We start from the raw sequence: 16,856 nt of genomic DNA, 5'->3' as shown, positions 1-16,856 counted from the left end.
GCCGTAGGTCAAATCCGGTTGCGTTTTTCTACGGAAAAACGCAAACGGACTTCGGAAATGGCTTCTGTGCCTACCAAAACCATCCGTAGTTCATTCAGTAGTCTTAAATCAATGTCAAGAGCGTGCATGACAAGCGGTAGGTCAATGGGTTTGAATTAACGCCAAATACACAAGTCGTAGGTCAAATCCGGTTGCGTTTTTCTACGGAAAAACGCAAATGGATTTCGGAAATGACTTCTATGCCTACTGAACCATCCGTAGTCCATTAGGTAGTTTAAAGAAATTTCAAGAGCACGTATGGCAAGCCGTAGGTCAAACGGATAGAAGAAACGCCAAATACACAAGCCGTAGGTCAAATCCGAATACGTTTTTCTACGGAAAAACGCAGACGGACTTCGAAAACTGATTCTATGCCTACCGAAACCACCCGTAGTCCATTAGGTAGTTTTAAAGCAATTTCAAGAGTGCGTATGGCAAGCCATAGGTCAAACGGATAGAAGAAACGCCAAATACACAAGCCGTAGGTCAAATCCGGTTGCGTTTTTCTACGAAAAAACGCAAACGGACTTCGGAAATGGCTTCTATGCCTACCGAAACCGTCCGTAGACGATTAAGTAGTATTTAGACAATGTCAAGAGCGCGTATGGTAAATCGTAGGTCAAACGGATAGAAGAAATGCCAAATACACAAGCCGTAGGTCAAATCCGGTTGCGTTTTTCTACGAAAAAATGCAAACGGACTTCGGAAATGGCTTCTATGCCTACTCACACCGTCCGTAGACGATTAGGTAGTCTTTAGGCAATTTCAAGAGCGCGTATGGCAAGCCGTAGGTGAAACGGATAGAAGAAACGGCAAATACACAAGCCGTAGGTCAAATCCGGTTGCGTTTTTCTATGGAAAAATGCAAACGGACTTCGAAAAAATGGCTTCTATACCTACCGAAACCATCCGTAGTTCATTAAGTAGTCTTAAAGAAATGTCAAGAACGCTGATGGCAAGCCGTAGGTCAAACGGATAGAAGAAACGCCAAATACACAAGCCGTAGGTCAGATCCGGTATCGTTTTTCTACGAAAAAACGCAAACGGACTTCGGAAATGGCTTTTATTCCTACAGAAACCATCCGTAGTCCATTAGGTAGTCTTAAAGCAATGTCAAGAGCGCATATGGCAAGCCGTAGGTCAAACGGATAGAAGAAACGCCAAATACACAATCCGTAGGTCAAATCCAATTGCGTTTTTCTACGAAAAAATGCAAACGGATTTCGGAAATGGCTTCTATGCTTACTGAAACCCTCTGTAGACGATTAGGTAGTCTTTAGGCAATGTCAAGAGCGCATATGGCAAGCCGTAGGTCAAACGGATAGAAGAAACGCCAAGTACACAAGCCGTACGTCAAATCCGGTTGCGTTTTTCTACAGGAAAACTCAAACGGACTTCGGAAATGGCTTCTATGCCTACCGAAACCATCTGTAGTCCATTAGGTAGTATTAAAGCAATGTCAAGAGCATGTATGGCAAGCCGTAAGTCAAACTGATAGAAGAAACGGATAGCCGTTGGATGTTGAAGAAACTATGGAACTAAAAGAGGTAAAGGGGTTTTGCCCACTACATGCATTGACATGTACACCTGGGAGTGCACGTATGTGTCTACCCATATAGGATTTGACCAATAAAGACGATATTCTGATCCGGTGGTCCTGATCTCCGTACACCTCTGGACCGAGATGTACGGAGATTGGGCAAGACTAGAGAATGCGAGGTAGTTTACATTGTGAGGAGTATATATATTAAAACAACATTCATAATCATTGTAGATGGAAACGTCATCAACTAACATGGAGGAAAAGATTGCATGCTCGTGCACGCTCTGCAAGTATCAAATCCTGCGCAAGCGTAGGATATGTAATGAGCATGTGCACAAGTACGGAGAGTTTGCTAAAGAAACCGTATAGAATCTACGATACGACTCCTACGGAACGGGCATTGATTTTCGCGACATAGCACCTACATTTGAGAGAGAGAGAGAAAAAGGATTATGCGTGAAGGTCCGACCAATATAGAGCCAAGGATGGAAGTAGAAAAGGACTTACAGCAGAAAAGGACTTACAGACAGAAAGGGTTTTGTTCGCCAAAAAGCGCGTCCAGAGGGGAGCATAACAGAAGGATGGCTGGTGCAAGAGTCTCTTGTATTGACGACCGAATTTCTATCCGTTTCTGACCCAGAAATGCCTCGACTGTGGAGCGATGAGGAGGATGCAAGACTAGTGGGAGAGGAGCCGCAAGGGCAAGGGGTGCCAAAGAAAATGAACAACGCCATGCGAGAAAAGATCATGAAGTTCTGTATACTAAATTCAGCGCCGATGCAAAAATGGCTTGAAAGGTACGAAGAAGAGAAAGAGAGACGCAATAGGGAGTGACAGGATTTCAGGCGAAGCCGAACGACTAGAGGTTTACATATGCCAGACTATCTCGCTCCTCTACCTGAATTCCCTACAATGGCATGGTTGGACAAGAACCCATATCTCTAGAAGAAAAAAAGTTGGCTATTGGATGTGACTGGAAGTATCATACATACATGGCACTATGGTCGCATGGAAAGCATTTCAGAACACAACAAATTGACAACAGAAGAAACACGTTTGACAGTGGGATAATGGTTAGTTTCATGCAAAAGAGTAGGGCTAGTGCCAGAGACACGAATGAGAGCACTAGCAACCTAGATTATTGTGGTCTGGTATCAGATATCCTGAAAGTAAGCTTCAGGCGGTTTGAGATGTTTTTGTTGGATGTGAAGTGGTTCAAGGTGATTACTTCTGGTCGCAATGCAACGGTACGCAGAGATGGAAACAAACTTGTGCAAATAGATTCTACAAAGGTTTGGACAGATGCGAGCGACACATTTGCTCTCCCTGAACATTGCGAGCAAGTGGTCTTTGTACCGGACCATTGAGAGCGACAATGGTGGTTTGTGGTTCAGGTTGCTCCAAGAAATAAACAAGTATTTGAAGGGCAAGATCTCCTGGAGGAAAGTTAGTCAGACGACGTCCATACTATTATGACATTAGATGAGATGGACGAAGGTATGGCAGAGGAAGCTAACAGATATACGAGGGATGACGCAGACGAGCCATAATTGACACTTGTAGATGAAGATGCAATGGATGAAGACAATCTGCCAGAACGAGTTGTGGCAGAGTTATGTTTGCAATTAGAGATAGACGATGAAATGGTGCAAGATCTTATCGATGATGCCTTACTCGTCGAGGCCTAGGCCTGTAAGTGTTTGTGTGAAGACGTTGATTTAAAATTAAGCTTAAAGTTAATTTAAACAACTGTGTTCTGACGCTTTATTTTACTTTCTTTGTGCAGGACTTTAGTATGACAGACAAGTTTCCAGATCCCGCTTCTATGAGTGCAAATGCATTCATGGGCTTCGTTACATGGATGACGCCTGCTCAGACGGCAGAGGCTTCTCAGTACTGGGTAGCCAGAGGCACGGGTACTACGCCTCCGGGCTTCACACCTTAGGGTCCGACGCCTAGGGGGGGGACACCTAAGGAGGAGGGACACCTATGGGTACGACGCTTGCTTCTCCCATCACGGCCGCTTCGACACCTAGGGGTGGGACAGAGGCGGGTACATCCTCATCTCCGCAGCATAGACGCACTCGCCGATCTCGGTGATCGTCAGGTAGAGGTGGTGGTTGCTGTGGAGGAGGGTCCACAGATGCTTCGACCCCTCCTCGCTCACGACCCCCGTCCTACCCAGGCACACCTTCGACACACCTCTTGGCACACCTCGGACACCTTGGGGGGCACACGATCCTAGTGCCTCCAAGCTCTATACTGTACGGCCAGATGGTTCTGTTGACATGAATAGAGTCGGGACTGAGATGAGACAGCTGATTCGCCAGCTCGCGGAGCTACAGTTTTCGACCAGCATTCTGACGTCTTGGGATCAGCAGGAAAAGGACAAAGTCACTTACATAGTGGAGACCATCCTAAGAGAGTACCAGTCTGCTCCGGGTTCTGATGTTGTTCCGAGGAGGTGGATCAAGGGTGTTGCACGGGACACCGTGAAACATCGACGAGATGCAGCTCGGAAGGCTTTCAGGACCGGCTCGCCGAAACCTTCGGGCATCCCACACGAGACGTGGCTACAGATCAGGGAGGATGAGCGGATAGCGGCCACGCGGTTCAGACAGCAACGTGAGGCCGCGCAGATACGACAGACAACCAGGGGGACATCTCATCTTGGCAGCGGAGGCTTTGACACCTTTCGCTATGAGTTTGTGAGTTTCTAATCCAATCTTAACTATGGCGTTTTTTAAAACGCGATGAATCATGTATTCTTATTACTCTGATTTTTGTATAAACGCAGAATCTTGCAATGCATCGAGCCCTAACACGTCAGGAGGAGTCAGATGGATATCGCAGAGGTATCTATGAAGTATTGAATGATCTTGATGCTTCAGGAGAGCCCGTAGACTGGGCGGCCTTACAGTCTCGCTGATCTCTTGAGGTGAGACGTTAATATGTGTGAGTTGATTTAATTAAGTAAGTATATGTGAAGTAATATCAATACTAATTTTGTGAGTTGTCCTATGTGCAGGTCATGACACCTAGTCATCAGTGGACCGGATTTCATATATATGCTTTGTGAGACACAAACACGCTTCTGTGTTTCCTTTTGTATAGACATATATATATGGTTATGATTATTATTCAAACAGTTATTGTTTTCCTGACCCTCATGGTTATTGTCATTGTCATTGTATAGACATGGTTATTTCTCTTATTCTTGTATAAACATATATAGTTATGGTTCAGGTTTTGTTTATGGTTATGTTTAACTTTCTGGTTATGCTTATGGTTATTGTTAATTTTGTTTCTGGTTATGATCAAACTGGTTATATTGGTCAGTTATAGTTTTAAGTTATGGTTATGCTTTTAAGTTATGGTTATGGTTCGTTATGGTCATTGGCCTTAAATCTCACGTGAGATCCTACATGGATAGCATGTAGGAGGCGTATACATGATATATTTTTTTGAAAAGTTTATGTAAAAACGAAGAGAACTCTGTCGAAATTTCTGTCGGAGCACGGTTGATTTTGGTGTTGCTCGCTTTCTTTGGCAGAGGGCAGGAAGTCTGGCTGTGGTGGCCGTATCCATCTTTTCACTGGGCACAAGCCACGCTACCTGCCCTCTGCCCAAGAAAAAAAATTTCTGTTATGGTCATCGATATCTGTGTCGCTATTCACGTCGATATCTGCGTCGCAAAAAAAGCTTTTCCACGCAGATATCGACGCAAACAGCGACAGGTTCACAGGGACGTCTATATCGACGCGGTGCGTCGATATATGCGTCGATATATGCGTCGATGACAGCTTTTTTGTTGTAGTGTCTATACGTGGTGCACCGTTTGATTTTGTTGTGAAGTAAAATTAACATTGCCACTCCATATATAGACTGCACATGTTGTGAGCATAATCTCACTCTTTGCCAAGTTTTTTATTCTTTGGCTTCTTTGTACCACTTGTGCCGACATTTTGCTCCATCGCTTTTAATTTAAAAACTAAAGATAAAAGAACTAGATGTTCAAATTTTAAAACATTTTTCTTCTTTTCAATATATATTAAAAAACTAATCACTAAGAAAGTAATCAGATCTGCACGATATGAGATTTGCAATGCAGGTTAGTCAATCCACATATCGATCACCTATGTTGTGAGCAAACATACACGTTGCAATGCACTCTCTACACGGCATAATAAATACAACAATGCTATGAATTTCTCAATGCAATTATTATTATGATGATTATGTATAAGTCCTCTTTGATTTGCAAACAATAAGACACATCTAATTTCAAATGCTACAAAGAATAATCAACTTCTACATTGAACGATGTCAATTATTTGCAAAAAACACACGAAAGCAATAATATCTATGATTGGTCATGTCATGCACTAATAATATTTCATAATACATAATGCACTCCCTATATAAACCAATGTATGAAATAACGCAAAGAAATCTTCAATATAACCATACAATTGAGGACTACTTGTACCCAATCAAGGATTGTAACCCCCTTATATTGCAGCCAATTCAATATATAAAAGATATTTTCACCCAATCAAGGATTATAGCTCTTATATTGTGCAGTGACAATGTATATTAACTCAAATCTATGATGGTGAAAAATGCAAGACTTTAAGGATCTATATATGCCCAGTACACTAGTACAAGACATCCAACCCTTGACTATCGACTCATCATTTGCATATGCTCATCTTCTAAAACCAATTACATCCTTTATTTGGACCAATGGATTTGTCGGAATGAGCACGACTCTTCAAATTTTCAATTGTTTTGGTTTTGTACCTTTATGTTCAGTAAAGGATCTTAATATTTTTAGAAGTGATTACCGAATTAAGAATCACATTCGACGCAAAAAAAGGACCCGTGACTCTGTAACCTTAGGTCAATTCACAAGGAGATGACTGTAGCCGGCACTCGCATACACTCCCTAGGGATTTGCCTAGTCAAAGCACCACGGTAAGCACGCGGTTTACTTTATATAATTACGTCCATCGGGGTTTTTTATATTCTCGGCCCGTCGGGCACTACCTTTTACCTAGCGGTCCTGTCGGAAAAATAAAGAACCGCGGCGGGACCCTCAGGGAATATGCTCTTGCCCGGCGGGCTAACCGGCTCTATGGGTTTTTGCAAGTCATCATCAAAGTCACGTTAACAATTAACATGATCACGTGTTTTTCTTGTGTAATTATTAGAGTTATTAACATAATCACACGATCATGATCACGTTAATGAAATCCCCGCTCTTAACTAGCTAATGAAATACTCACTTTCCCACAATGAAGCAAAGTTTGAACACTATTTAGTATTAAGGGATCTTCCAAGAACTCTCTCTTTCTTTTTCTTGGCCTCCATTCCTCTCTCAAATCCCTCTCCTTATGTCACATGGAGGAGAGGCTTCAACGTGCATTAGATTTCTAGGATAGAGATATAGGGTAAGGGAGCCGATTTAGAGACAAAAAAATTTGACCCCCATGTTAAACACATATCCACCCCCAATTTAGAGGCAAGAAATTTGACATATTCTTAGAATCTTGCTTATGTATCATGTTGTGATTTGTTGAAAAGTGTACCATTACTCGGTCTTGAGTGTCTCTAATGCTTCAAAAAGACTAAAAAGCTAATAGAGCATTCAAATAAATTTTAAAAAATATTGATTTTGGTATCATTTGATTCGCCTTTTCATGAGGAACTCGTGCAATGCGTAAATATAAAAAATGATGAGATTTATAAAATCCCCCCCAAAAATATTATGTTTTTACAAAATGCCTCTAAACTGGCTCCCTTAGAGCGCTCCCCCATAGGCCCGCTAGAGGCACCTGTGGAGGGCCCTCGAAAATTGTTGAAGCAGCCCCATACACTGCTGCGCTCAAAGATAACCCCATCCGAAATTACATGCGGCAGCTTCGATGGGGGATACTTCCACCACCCCCTACGATGAAGATCCTTCTTTTGACAGCGTATCGTCGATCTGTTGCACCTGTTGACCTGCCTCGTTTCACGTTGCTCCTTCCAACTCACCCGGATCATCAGGGAAACATACTTACGAGTAGCTCTATGGGGCTCTGATTCTTTCTTCGAGAGTCCTTCACCCACAAAAGGGCCCTCTGGAGTGGAGGGCCTATGGGGGAGCGCTCTTACCCTAGAACATGGACTTTTATGAAGTCATTAGATAAAAGGACTCTTTTCAAATTAAAATATCAAGGAAAATTTCAATGAGTCAATATCCCACATCATGGAATTATGCACTCCTTAATGCCTTGTTCGGCAAGACTTTTATTAGTAGGCCATTTTTTAAATTTATTTATTTGGATAAAATATTGAATTGATTGTAAAAGAGGAACAGATACAATTGACCCTAGGGCACGATAGGGCCCAGAAACTAGAGAATCTTGGATATGAGTTGGTTGCCAGGTCGAGTGCAACCATGGAGTGTGCCCGCTTTGTGTCATGATCGCTTGCTGATTAGGGAATTAGGTAGTCCTTTCTCGTTGGAGAAGAGCCGAGAAAGGTGAAAGGCTGTAGGATAAAATCCCCAATTATAAAACCCTTATGCAATAAGCATGGCTACAGAATATGCCCGACAATATTGGCCGGAAGATGCAAAATAAATTAAAAACCGTCAACGGTCAAGCTACGCGGACCAGGCTTCATCTCCACGCAAGCTACGTCTTTGACGCGGAAATGTGTGGAGTGGAAATGTCACTACTTGCGTGTAACCGGGCGATCAAAACGCTAGCGTTCTAATAAGTAGCGTCACCTCGAGCGAGCACTAGGTCGTCCAGCAGAGTACAGCTCCTCCTGCTCTACGCTGTTTCTTGTGCGCCGTCTAATTCCTTAGCAGCACGTCCAGCAGACAGCTGATCCTGCACATTGTAATTAGTGTATGTAATATTGCTCTGCATGCGCTTTACTCTACACTGTTTCTTGCATACCGTTAATCAAATGGAAGCATTGAAGGGTACTTATCTTGTTCTGCTATTTGTAAGCACACTTGCATTAACGTCGACATCACCCGCCTTTGCCGCACACACATTTCCTAGTGAGGGAGAGAATTATGGAGCGAATGTGAAGAATGCCACATTCAGGACTCCGGCCTTCACCCTTGCACCTGGAGAGGTGCGTTTTTCGCTCTATTTTGGATCCGAGTTTGTGAAAGGGCACATTGGCATCAAGGCGTTCGACGCAGAAGTGGTCGACGAGGATGGCAACTCTGTGCCTCTCAATGAAGTTTATTTGCATCATTGGGTTGCCTACAACTACGTCAACTCAAGCGCTAATGGCACCACAATTCTGGGTAATGACGGCGTTTGCCCGGACTGTGCGCTATGCCAGCTCTTCGGCCTGGGATCGGAAACTCGCATGACGAATACACGGCTGCCTGACCCCTATGCAATTGAAGTTGGGCAGCATGATGATGAGGAATGGCTGCTGAATGTGCACGCCATCGACACCCGCGGCACCGTTGATCCCCTTGGGTGCTTAGAATGTCGCTGCGATCTTTACAATGTAAGTGCTGCCCAAGATGGGACACCCATAGAGGAGGGATACCGAGGAGGCCTCCTTTGTTGCTATGATGGAACGCACTGCCAGTTAAAGGATGGATATGTGGGTGAGAATCGCACCTTATATTTGCAGTATACGGTGCATTATTTGGATTGGAGCGACTCCATTTTACCTGTGAAAATCTATATTTTTGATGCCTCATATAACGGCTCTCGCTGCCAGGTAAACATCATTTTCTTTTTTCTCTTAATTCATTTTGTATTTGATATGAGTCTTTGCTTGCATGGACAAATTCTCACAATAATTCCCACATTGTGACTAACCTCAACATTATGAGCTTTTGTGAGGGAGGCATAGCATACCTAGCTAGGTACGATTGAGGGCAAGGGACCGCCAGTGTGAAGGAGGCATCACATACCTAGCTACGTACGATTGGGGGCAAGGGACCACCCGCAATCCGCTACCCCCAATTGTACCTAGCTATGTATGTGATGCCTCCCTCGCACAAGCTCATGATGTTATGCATTGTATGAAAAACACTAAAAAAGACTTCGTTTTCCTACATGATAAAATTTCTAAATCTTCTTGTGATCAATTATTGAGTTGGGGTTTTGATGGTTTTGAATGGTCAGGTTGAGTATCATGTCCCTGCCTGCTCTTCGCGAAATATGAGCACATCCACAGAGTGTATGCATATGCAAGAGTCGATAATGGAGGTTCCTATTGGTGGGGATGTCATTTACGGTGTTTCACATCAGCACGCAGGTGGAGTTAGCAGTGCCATGTATGGTCAGGTATTAATGTGTAACTTGATTGAAGGGCCCTAGTGCAGAGCTTTACTTTCATGTGATTTTAATGTGTAACCAGGAGCTCCTTTTGTTTATAAATAGGATGGCCGAGAGATTTGCACATCAATACCACTTTATGGAAATGGGACCGAGGTGGGCAATGAAGCTGGGTACCTTGTGGGAATGACGACATGCTACCCGAAGGTTGGATCTGTGCAAGTCATGAGCGGAGAAAGCATTCGAATGCTCTCCAATTATAGTAGTTCAAAAAGCCATACCGGTGTCATGGGGCTCGGCTATATAGCTGTTTATCCTCATTCATAAGCTAGCGCTTTATAAAGGTAAGAAAAGTCTTTGAATCCTCTTTGCTGGAAATAGTATTTTGCCTTATATAAGTAAGCTGAAATGGCATCAGTCCATCAAGGCTCTAATGTATACACACATAAATAATAAAACTTTTGAATTCTCTCTTTAAGCTCTCTTGGGATAGTTTCTTACAAGGTTAAAACTCTCCTCTTCTTGGGTGTGTGCGCTAATAAAAAGAGAAAAATGGTATAACTTGTTTTTCACCCAAGTGTCATAGATTGTTGTGCCATTTCCCTCTCGAATAATAGGTTCAAATCTCCTCATCAGATAGATCTTTCATAAGGTCTCTTGGGATAGTTTCCTACGATGTTAAAACTCTCTTCTTCTTCTTCTTCTTCCTCTCTCTCTCTCTCTCTCTCTCTCTCTCTCTCTCTCATATTTGTGTAACTCTCTCTCACTTTCTCTTGTGTTATGATCACCGTCTCCTTCTCTTCTATACAAACACATAGCAGTGGTCATGGCACTTGCTCTCTAAATCTCTTCATGGTATTAGAGTAGAGGGGCCAATATAAGGCCACTTAAAACATGGGAACCAATAGCGTGACATTCAATTTGAATGATTTGGAGTAAATGATGGGATTGACAATTTTCAATGAAATTGATACCTAAAGATAGATCATATCAAGATCTTGTCATTTCCAATGCCATCCCAATCATGATTTTGATATACTTTTGCAATATTTTTCATTTAATTTTAAGGTGGCCTTGTTTTGGATCTCGGTTCGTTATTGCCCCCTATATCCTAAAGCATCTATCTTGGTAGCTCGCTGAACTCTCACGGTGTTACAAAGACCTCTATCCTCGTTGCCATCATGTCCTTGAGCGTGGCTCTTCTCTCACGGCCATCCTCTGCCTCCTATCGCCCTCACAAAACCACCAAGGTGGTTTCTTCCACATACGCTAGCCATCTCTCGCCCCTATGCACCCAAGACTTGTGTTTAATTTTTCAACGCCATATATTCTCTTTTGCCCTTTCACCTTCATCAAATTGCCTTTAAAATATAAGCCCTTCTTCCTATGCTAAGCCTCTCCATTGAACTCAGGATTCTTTGTTACGGCAATTATCGTGGACATCAACCTCGGATCTTTAGTGCAGAAACAAATAGGTGCTCTAGCCATGGACAAGATAACTTCTAAATTACTCATGTTATTTGTTTAATTCTCTGAATAAAACTAACCAAGAAGAAGAAAACCTTACATTTTGTATTTGCACACTTACCATGCACTTGGTAGGCTATCAAAGGGATAAACCTGCCTAAACTTAAGGCTCTTCATCAGTAGGAATAGCCGAGCATAACTAACAACATGTCTACAAAGGAGGAAAGGATACACCTAACGTAATATAGACCGTGTCACAAGCATAAATTATCGTAGATGGTCGGTGTGCGTGCATATGCTTTTAACTCGTTTAGAGCCGTGGCCGTATGTTAATCGCGCTACTCCATGTCTTGCACATGTGTATGCTACAAATGTCACCCCAAATGACCCGCCTACAAACACAATCGATAAAGTAGCTATAATTAAAATCCAATGCCAAGGCTATGGCAAATATCTTGCTAGAGGTGACCGCCAAGTTGAGCTCGTTCACCACTTGGGTATATCTCACAAAATATGGTAAAGGCTGAAATTACTCTATGAGAACTTAGATATCACCTCCCAGGTATGTGAACATGGGAAAGGCTCAAATTACTCTATGAGAACTTAGATATTACCTCCCAGGTTTGTGAACACGGTCATCTAGCCAATTTATCCCTCATAGAAGTCTCTTCCATTCCACATTTTTGAAAGAATGACAAGCTTTTCTAGCCGAGACCGTCATTGTAGGTTTTGCATTTCACTGACTCCCAAGTAGTCACGATGTTCTTGAGCACCCTACACATCTTGGAACTCATTTGTGACCACTCAAGGGACCACAACCAATATCACTTTATCAATGCTCATGGGTTGCATTGTCTCAGAAGATATAATGCATAAAAATAGAGACCAATCTTCTTCTATCATTCCTAATACCACTACACCAATGGTCATACATTCTAGAATCTTTAGGACCCCTTTCCTTGTCTCATGGCAGAGTAGATAATATAGACCGTCTCACAAGCATAAATTATCATACATGGTCAACGTGTTGGTATACTTGCAATGCTCACCTCTCTCAGTTTTGCCACCACAATATATGTTGCATAGTTTGTATGGCCTTCATATGAGAAGAAGCCAATCGTGCACATATATTTGGTGGATTTCAACTTTGCACGCTGATGAGATCTTATTTGTGATCGTGGATGGTACGGAGCAAATTGAGGGGAAACTTTAGGGGTAACTTCTCATTTGACCACTTAGTGAGCATTCCATTTTTTATTAGTGGCAAGTAAGAGGATGAATTTATAAAGGAGGGATTGTTCTAATTAATTTCTTCTCTCTCACTCTCTCATTTTGCAAGTTTTTAAAAGTGTGTAAAGCAAAGTAATGAAAATTCTCTTGCTCCCTAGGGTGGTATGAATACTGGTGTCCATGGACACCCAGCTATTGAGTTATTCCTCTCATATAACTAGCTTATGGGAGTGTCCAAAATTAAAGTACATTGGCATGTAATTGTAGCAAGAAAATGGGCCCACATAGTGTGCATGAATCCTCTCTCTCTCTCTCTCTCTCTCTCTCTCTCTCTCTCTCTCGTTCATGTTCCACATAGGTGTTAGCTACTCAGCTCTAACAAGAGCAAGAGAAAGAGCATCAAAAGGAGTGCCACTCATTTTTAAGAGCCAATTGAATGTATGAAATCCCTTTGTATCACTGAAAAATCCCGCAAAGTCCAAAGCCGTTGTAATACTATTGATTGTCAATGAGTCTAAAGGGGTTGAGGGCATCCAAGTTTGTAAGCATATGCAATTTCTAAGCTTTGTATTGAGCCCAAATAGCTAGAAATACATTCTCTGAACCTTATCTAAGGTAAAAATCCCAACCTTTGTAATTAAAAACCTAAATTTTTGGATAATGAAAGGAAGCGTTTGCTGCAGAAGCTCAACATGAGTATACTATTTTCTCTTATCTTCGTGTCTCTCTTGTACATCTTGGCATTGCTATTCCGAGAATACCAATGTGTTTGAAGGTGGAAGCTCTTCCATTTAACGCATGTTTATCACGATAAAAGTGTGATTTTAGTCGTGTTGTCTACAAGTTGATTTTGCTCCTTATGCACCATACACGCACTAGAGCGGGTTTTTGACCTTAGGAATAGGTAGAGCACGCCTAGAGGAAGCTATAGAGTGCTTCAGAATCTGAAACTGACTGACTTAAAATAGGACATTTATCTTAGGTGCGAATTTGTCCGAGTGTCAAAAATGACATGTTAGTATAAGGGAGTGTCAAGGATATTTTGCTTATGCTAGGCATAAAGTTTTGTTGCATTCGAAGACTTGTAGCTATACTAAATCATCAAAACAAGCTTGCGGTAAAGAAAGTAGCTTTTGATGTTTGACACACATTTGAGACTTAGATAGGTAGAAACGGTTTAGACTTGGTTTTTCTAAGAGATTAGCTATCTCTTGTAGCATCCATGCACTACTCCGGTTAGCTACGTCCCACAAATTGACAATTTTTATGTCTTTGGTTCTTGCTTTGCTAGCATTGATATAGTGGGGCTTGGAAGCCGGCCGACATTTTGGCACTGTTATCGGGGATGAGGCAACCTAGACTAGAGAAAAACCCAAAGCATTCACTTGAATTTCCACAACTTCCTCTAGTTTCGACTAGAGTGAATTTTTTGACTTTATCACGGCTGAGAGGATCTTGAGAGTAGGGATACTAAGCAGTTACTTGAAAAGTAGTAAACTCAAAAGCATCTAGTCCAAAAGTGTTGCACCCAAAAAGCTGCCAGCACATTTTACAAAAATCCGTACAGCTGTGCCACGTCTATAGTCAGCGTAAAACATGAAAATCCGTACAATCTGCCACTTCATTAGTCAGCATAAAATTCAAAAATCTGTACAGCAATTGCCATGTCATCAAGCTACTTGCAAATTAGAATGTGTGTGTGTGTGTGTTGGGTCCAACTTTATTTTAATTCCTTTATGTCACTTGGGCCCCATCTAACAGGGTTCCATAAGTTGGTGGGAACTCTTTTGCTTCTTCTTCTGCTGCTACTTTTGTTTCTTAGGGTGTAGGCCCCTCGATCGACATTTGCAGGTTGGCTCCATTCTTTAGTGACTAGATACGTCAACAGTTTGTGACAATAGCTCCACCCATGAAATATGATAATACACCCAAACTTATGCATCCCAGGTTTAACTAGGATCAAAGTTTTGAATCAACTGTGCTCATCTAGCATGGAAGTGTGCATTTTTTGGTAGTCAAAGCTTGTCTAAGAGTCTGTGGCACCAACGTGTGCAATGGCTCTAACTATTCACTTCCATTGTCCATCTTGAATGAGTTGTTGCACTCAATGAGAGTGCAAGAAATCTTTGTCTTTGAATCCTTTTACTGCTCCTTTAATAGGACTGTGCATGGACATGTGTAGGCAAAGTTTTCTGCCTAGGCACGTTTACCCTTTGATCTTCAAACTCTGTATCCTCATCTGCATCCTTAGAAAGAAAGACGAGCCCTTTTTCTCTTGGGTTGCAGGCTTCTAGGCCACTTCCCATTGGCACTCAACTCATGTATTTGTAGGTGAATATCCAAGATCTCGATAAATCCTACACATAGGTGTAATTATCTTAGGCGCGCCTAAGATAAAAACTGGACAAACTTTCACCATTTTTGCACATAAAGGTCTATTGGGAAATAGAAGAAGGAATTTTGTTTATTTTGTGGCCAAGGATTGACAAATTGTGGAATCACATACGACTTTAAGTGTTGCCATGGAGGGAATTGTGACTTTGTGAATGACATGAGAGAAAATGGAACAAGCATTGCACTTGAAACCAAAGGCAACCTTCCATGTTTGAAGTATCAGTTCAATTGAGTTGCATAAATTCATATGTGAATCTAAGGTCTGGTAGAGTCTTGGAAAAATCGATTGATGGAGCAGAGCATCCACTGAAGAGAGTGTAAACCAAGGGAGACCATTGAAAACTATTGCGGAAGAAGTGCCAGACACCTACTCTGATTCAAGTTCATACATGTCTTCTTTTTCAACGCAATCAGAAACTGAGACCTCTCTCAAGTTCAAGCACATCTTGACTTTTTTCAAGACCAACAAGTATGAAGCCCATATTTATTTGGACCCAAATGAGGAGTTTTCAATGAGGATATACGACCATGCCATTAATTTTGAAGAGGAAGTTAGGGCCAAAAAACAGGATGACTTGTATGTAGATTAAAAAGGAGTACAATATTACAAGATATAGGACCCTGATTCAGTATATAAATGCGGATTAGAGGTTGATACTCTAATACCAAATAAGGCTATAAAGAAAGGACCTCCGGTGTTAGAGTTAGAAGGGTATGAGTTAATATATGCTAAACCATTAAAACACATCCCCACTGATAACCCAAGATTTGGAGTTTATTGCTGGGAAGAAAACAATATTAAGGATTTGGTATGGACTACCCATGCCAGATTAGGACAACTGCCGCCCTTGAAAATTGTGTACATTTTAAAAATCAAGGAAAAAGGACTAGAAAAACTTCTCGCTCATCTCTTTAGAGACTGTTACAACAATAATTTTGTCTGATGACTTTAAAGGAGATATAAACAAACCAAGTACAGGGACACTCAATCCGTGAAGTGATCACGGAAATCGCACATGAAACTGATCGCAATATGGATCCAAATGCTAGATCTTGACAGCACGGCCAACCAATAAGGAAGCACAACAAGGAGTAGTCACCTCAAATAGAGAAATAAAGGCAGAAACCACCTATAATAGGGGAGAAATGGGTGATATGAGAACAAGAAGAGGTCCACATGTGTCACACGTACCAAATAGTTGGTTTGAGGGATTAATGGGAGAAACACCGTCTTGAAGGGAGAGAATGGGGGCCAAACACAATCGTAGAGTCAGACCAATAGATTTCAAAAAGTGTGTTGAAAAATATAGCACGACAAAGGACCATACCTAAAGCCTTGACTTGGTTCCAGACCATACCTCTTGGATCGATCACTGACTTGCCAACTTTGGCCATGACATTTTTCACTACATGTTCTAAAATGGGCATAAAGCATAGCACAGTGGCACAAATATATAGTTTCAAATAGAAACAAGGAAAATTTGTAAAAGATAGTGTGAGTCTAATGAGGCAGTGCATTAACATATTCCAACCCAGGAAAGACTAGTATCGGTGTTTCTAGAGGGATTGTTAAACAAAGTTTTGCATCCAACCTTGTATAGTAATAAATACATGACCTAGGAAGCATGTAATTCATATCATTAGGCAAAATTTGGACTCACAAAGGGGCCCTTTAAGGAGTTTGACTTTACCTCTCTCTACCAAACGGGCGCATGGATAAATTTTTGCAAACAAACTCCAAAGTTGGCGGAGGTTTGACAGTTAGAATGTCCTCTTCAAGCTCTATCTACTGATACATAGCACACCATGAGATTCCTCATATTTTATAAGATTATTTTTTTGATTCACCTATGATGTGACAACTCTGTCAGAAT

At 41.8% G+C, this 16,856-nt stretch overlaps 1 protein-coding gene across 1 annotated transcript; it reads left to right on the top strand.

Annotated features, from left to right (window-relative positions):
* The first annotated feature begins 8,361 nt into the window (after positions 1-8,361).
* Positions 8,362-10,369, top strand: LOC147442089 (uncharacterized). Its single transcript, XM_086528391.1, has 3 exons — positions 8,362-9,328; positions 9,739-9,900; positions 9,997-10,369. Exons 1-3 carry the CDS (start codon positions 8,504-8,506, stop codon positions 10,216-10,218), a joined length of 1,209 nt encoding a protein of 402 aa, XP_086384517.1. The 5' UTR covers positions 8,362-8,503; the 3' UTR covers positions 10,219-10,369.
* The last annotated feature ends 6,487 nt before the right edge of the window (positions 10,370-16,856 follow it).

The sequence above is a fragment of the Adiantum capillus-veneris genome, chromosome 14 (assembly GCF_014529385.1).
Source record: "Adiantum capillus-veneris isolate H3 chromosome 14, ASM1452938v2, whole genome shotgun sequence".
NCBI lineage: Eukaryota > Viridiplantae > Streptophyta > Polypodiopsida > Polypodiales > Pteridaceae > Adiantum > Adiantum capillus-veneris.
This window is presented reverse-complemented; position numbering and strand designations above follow the sequence as displayed.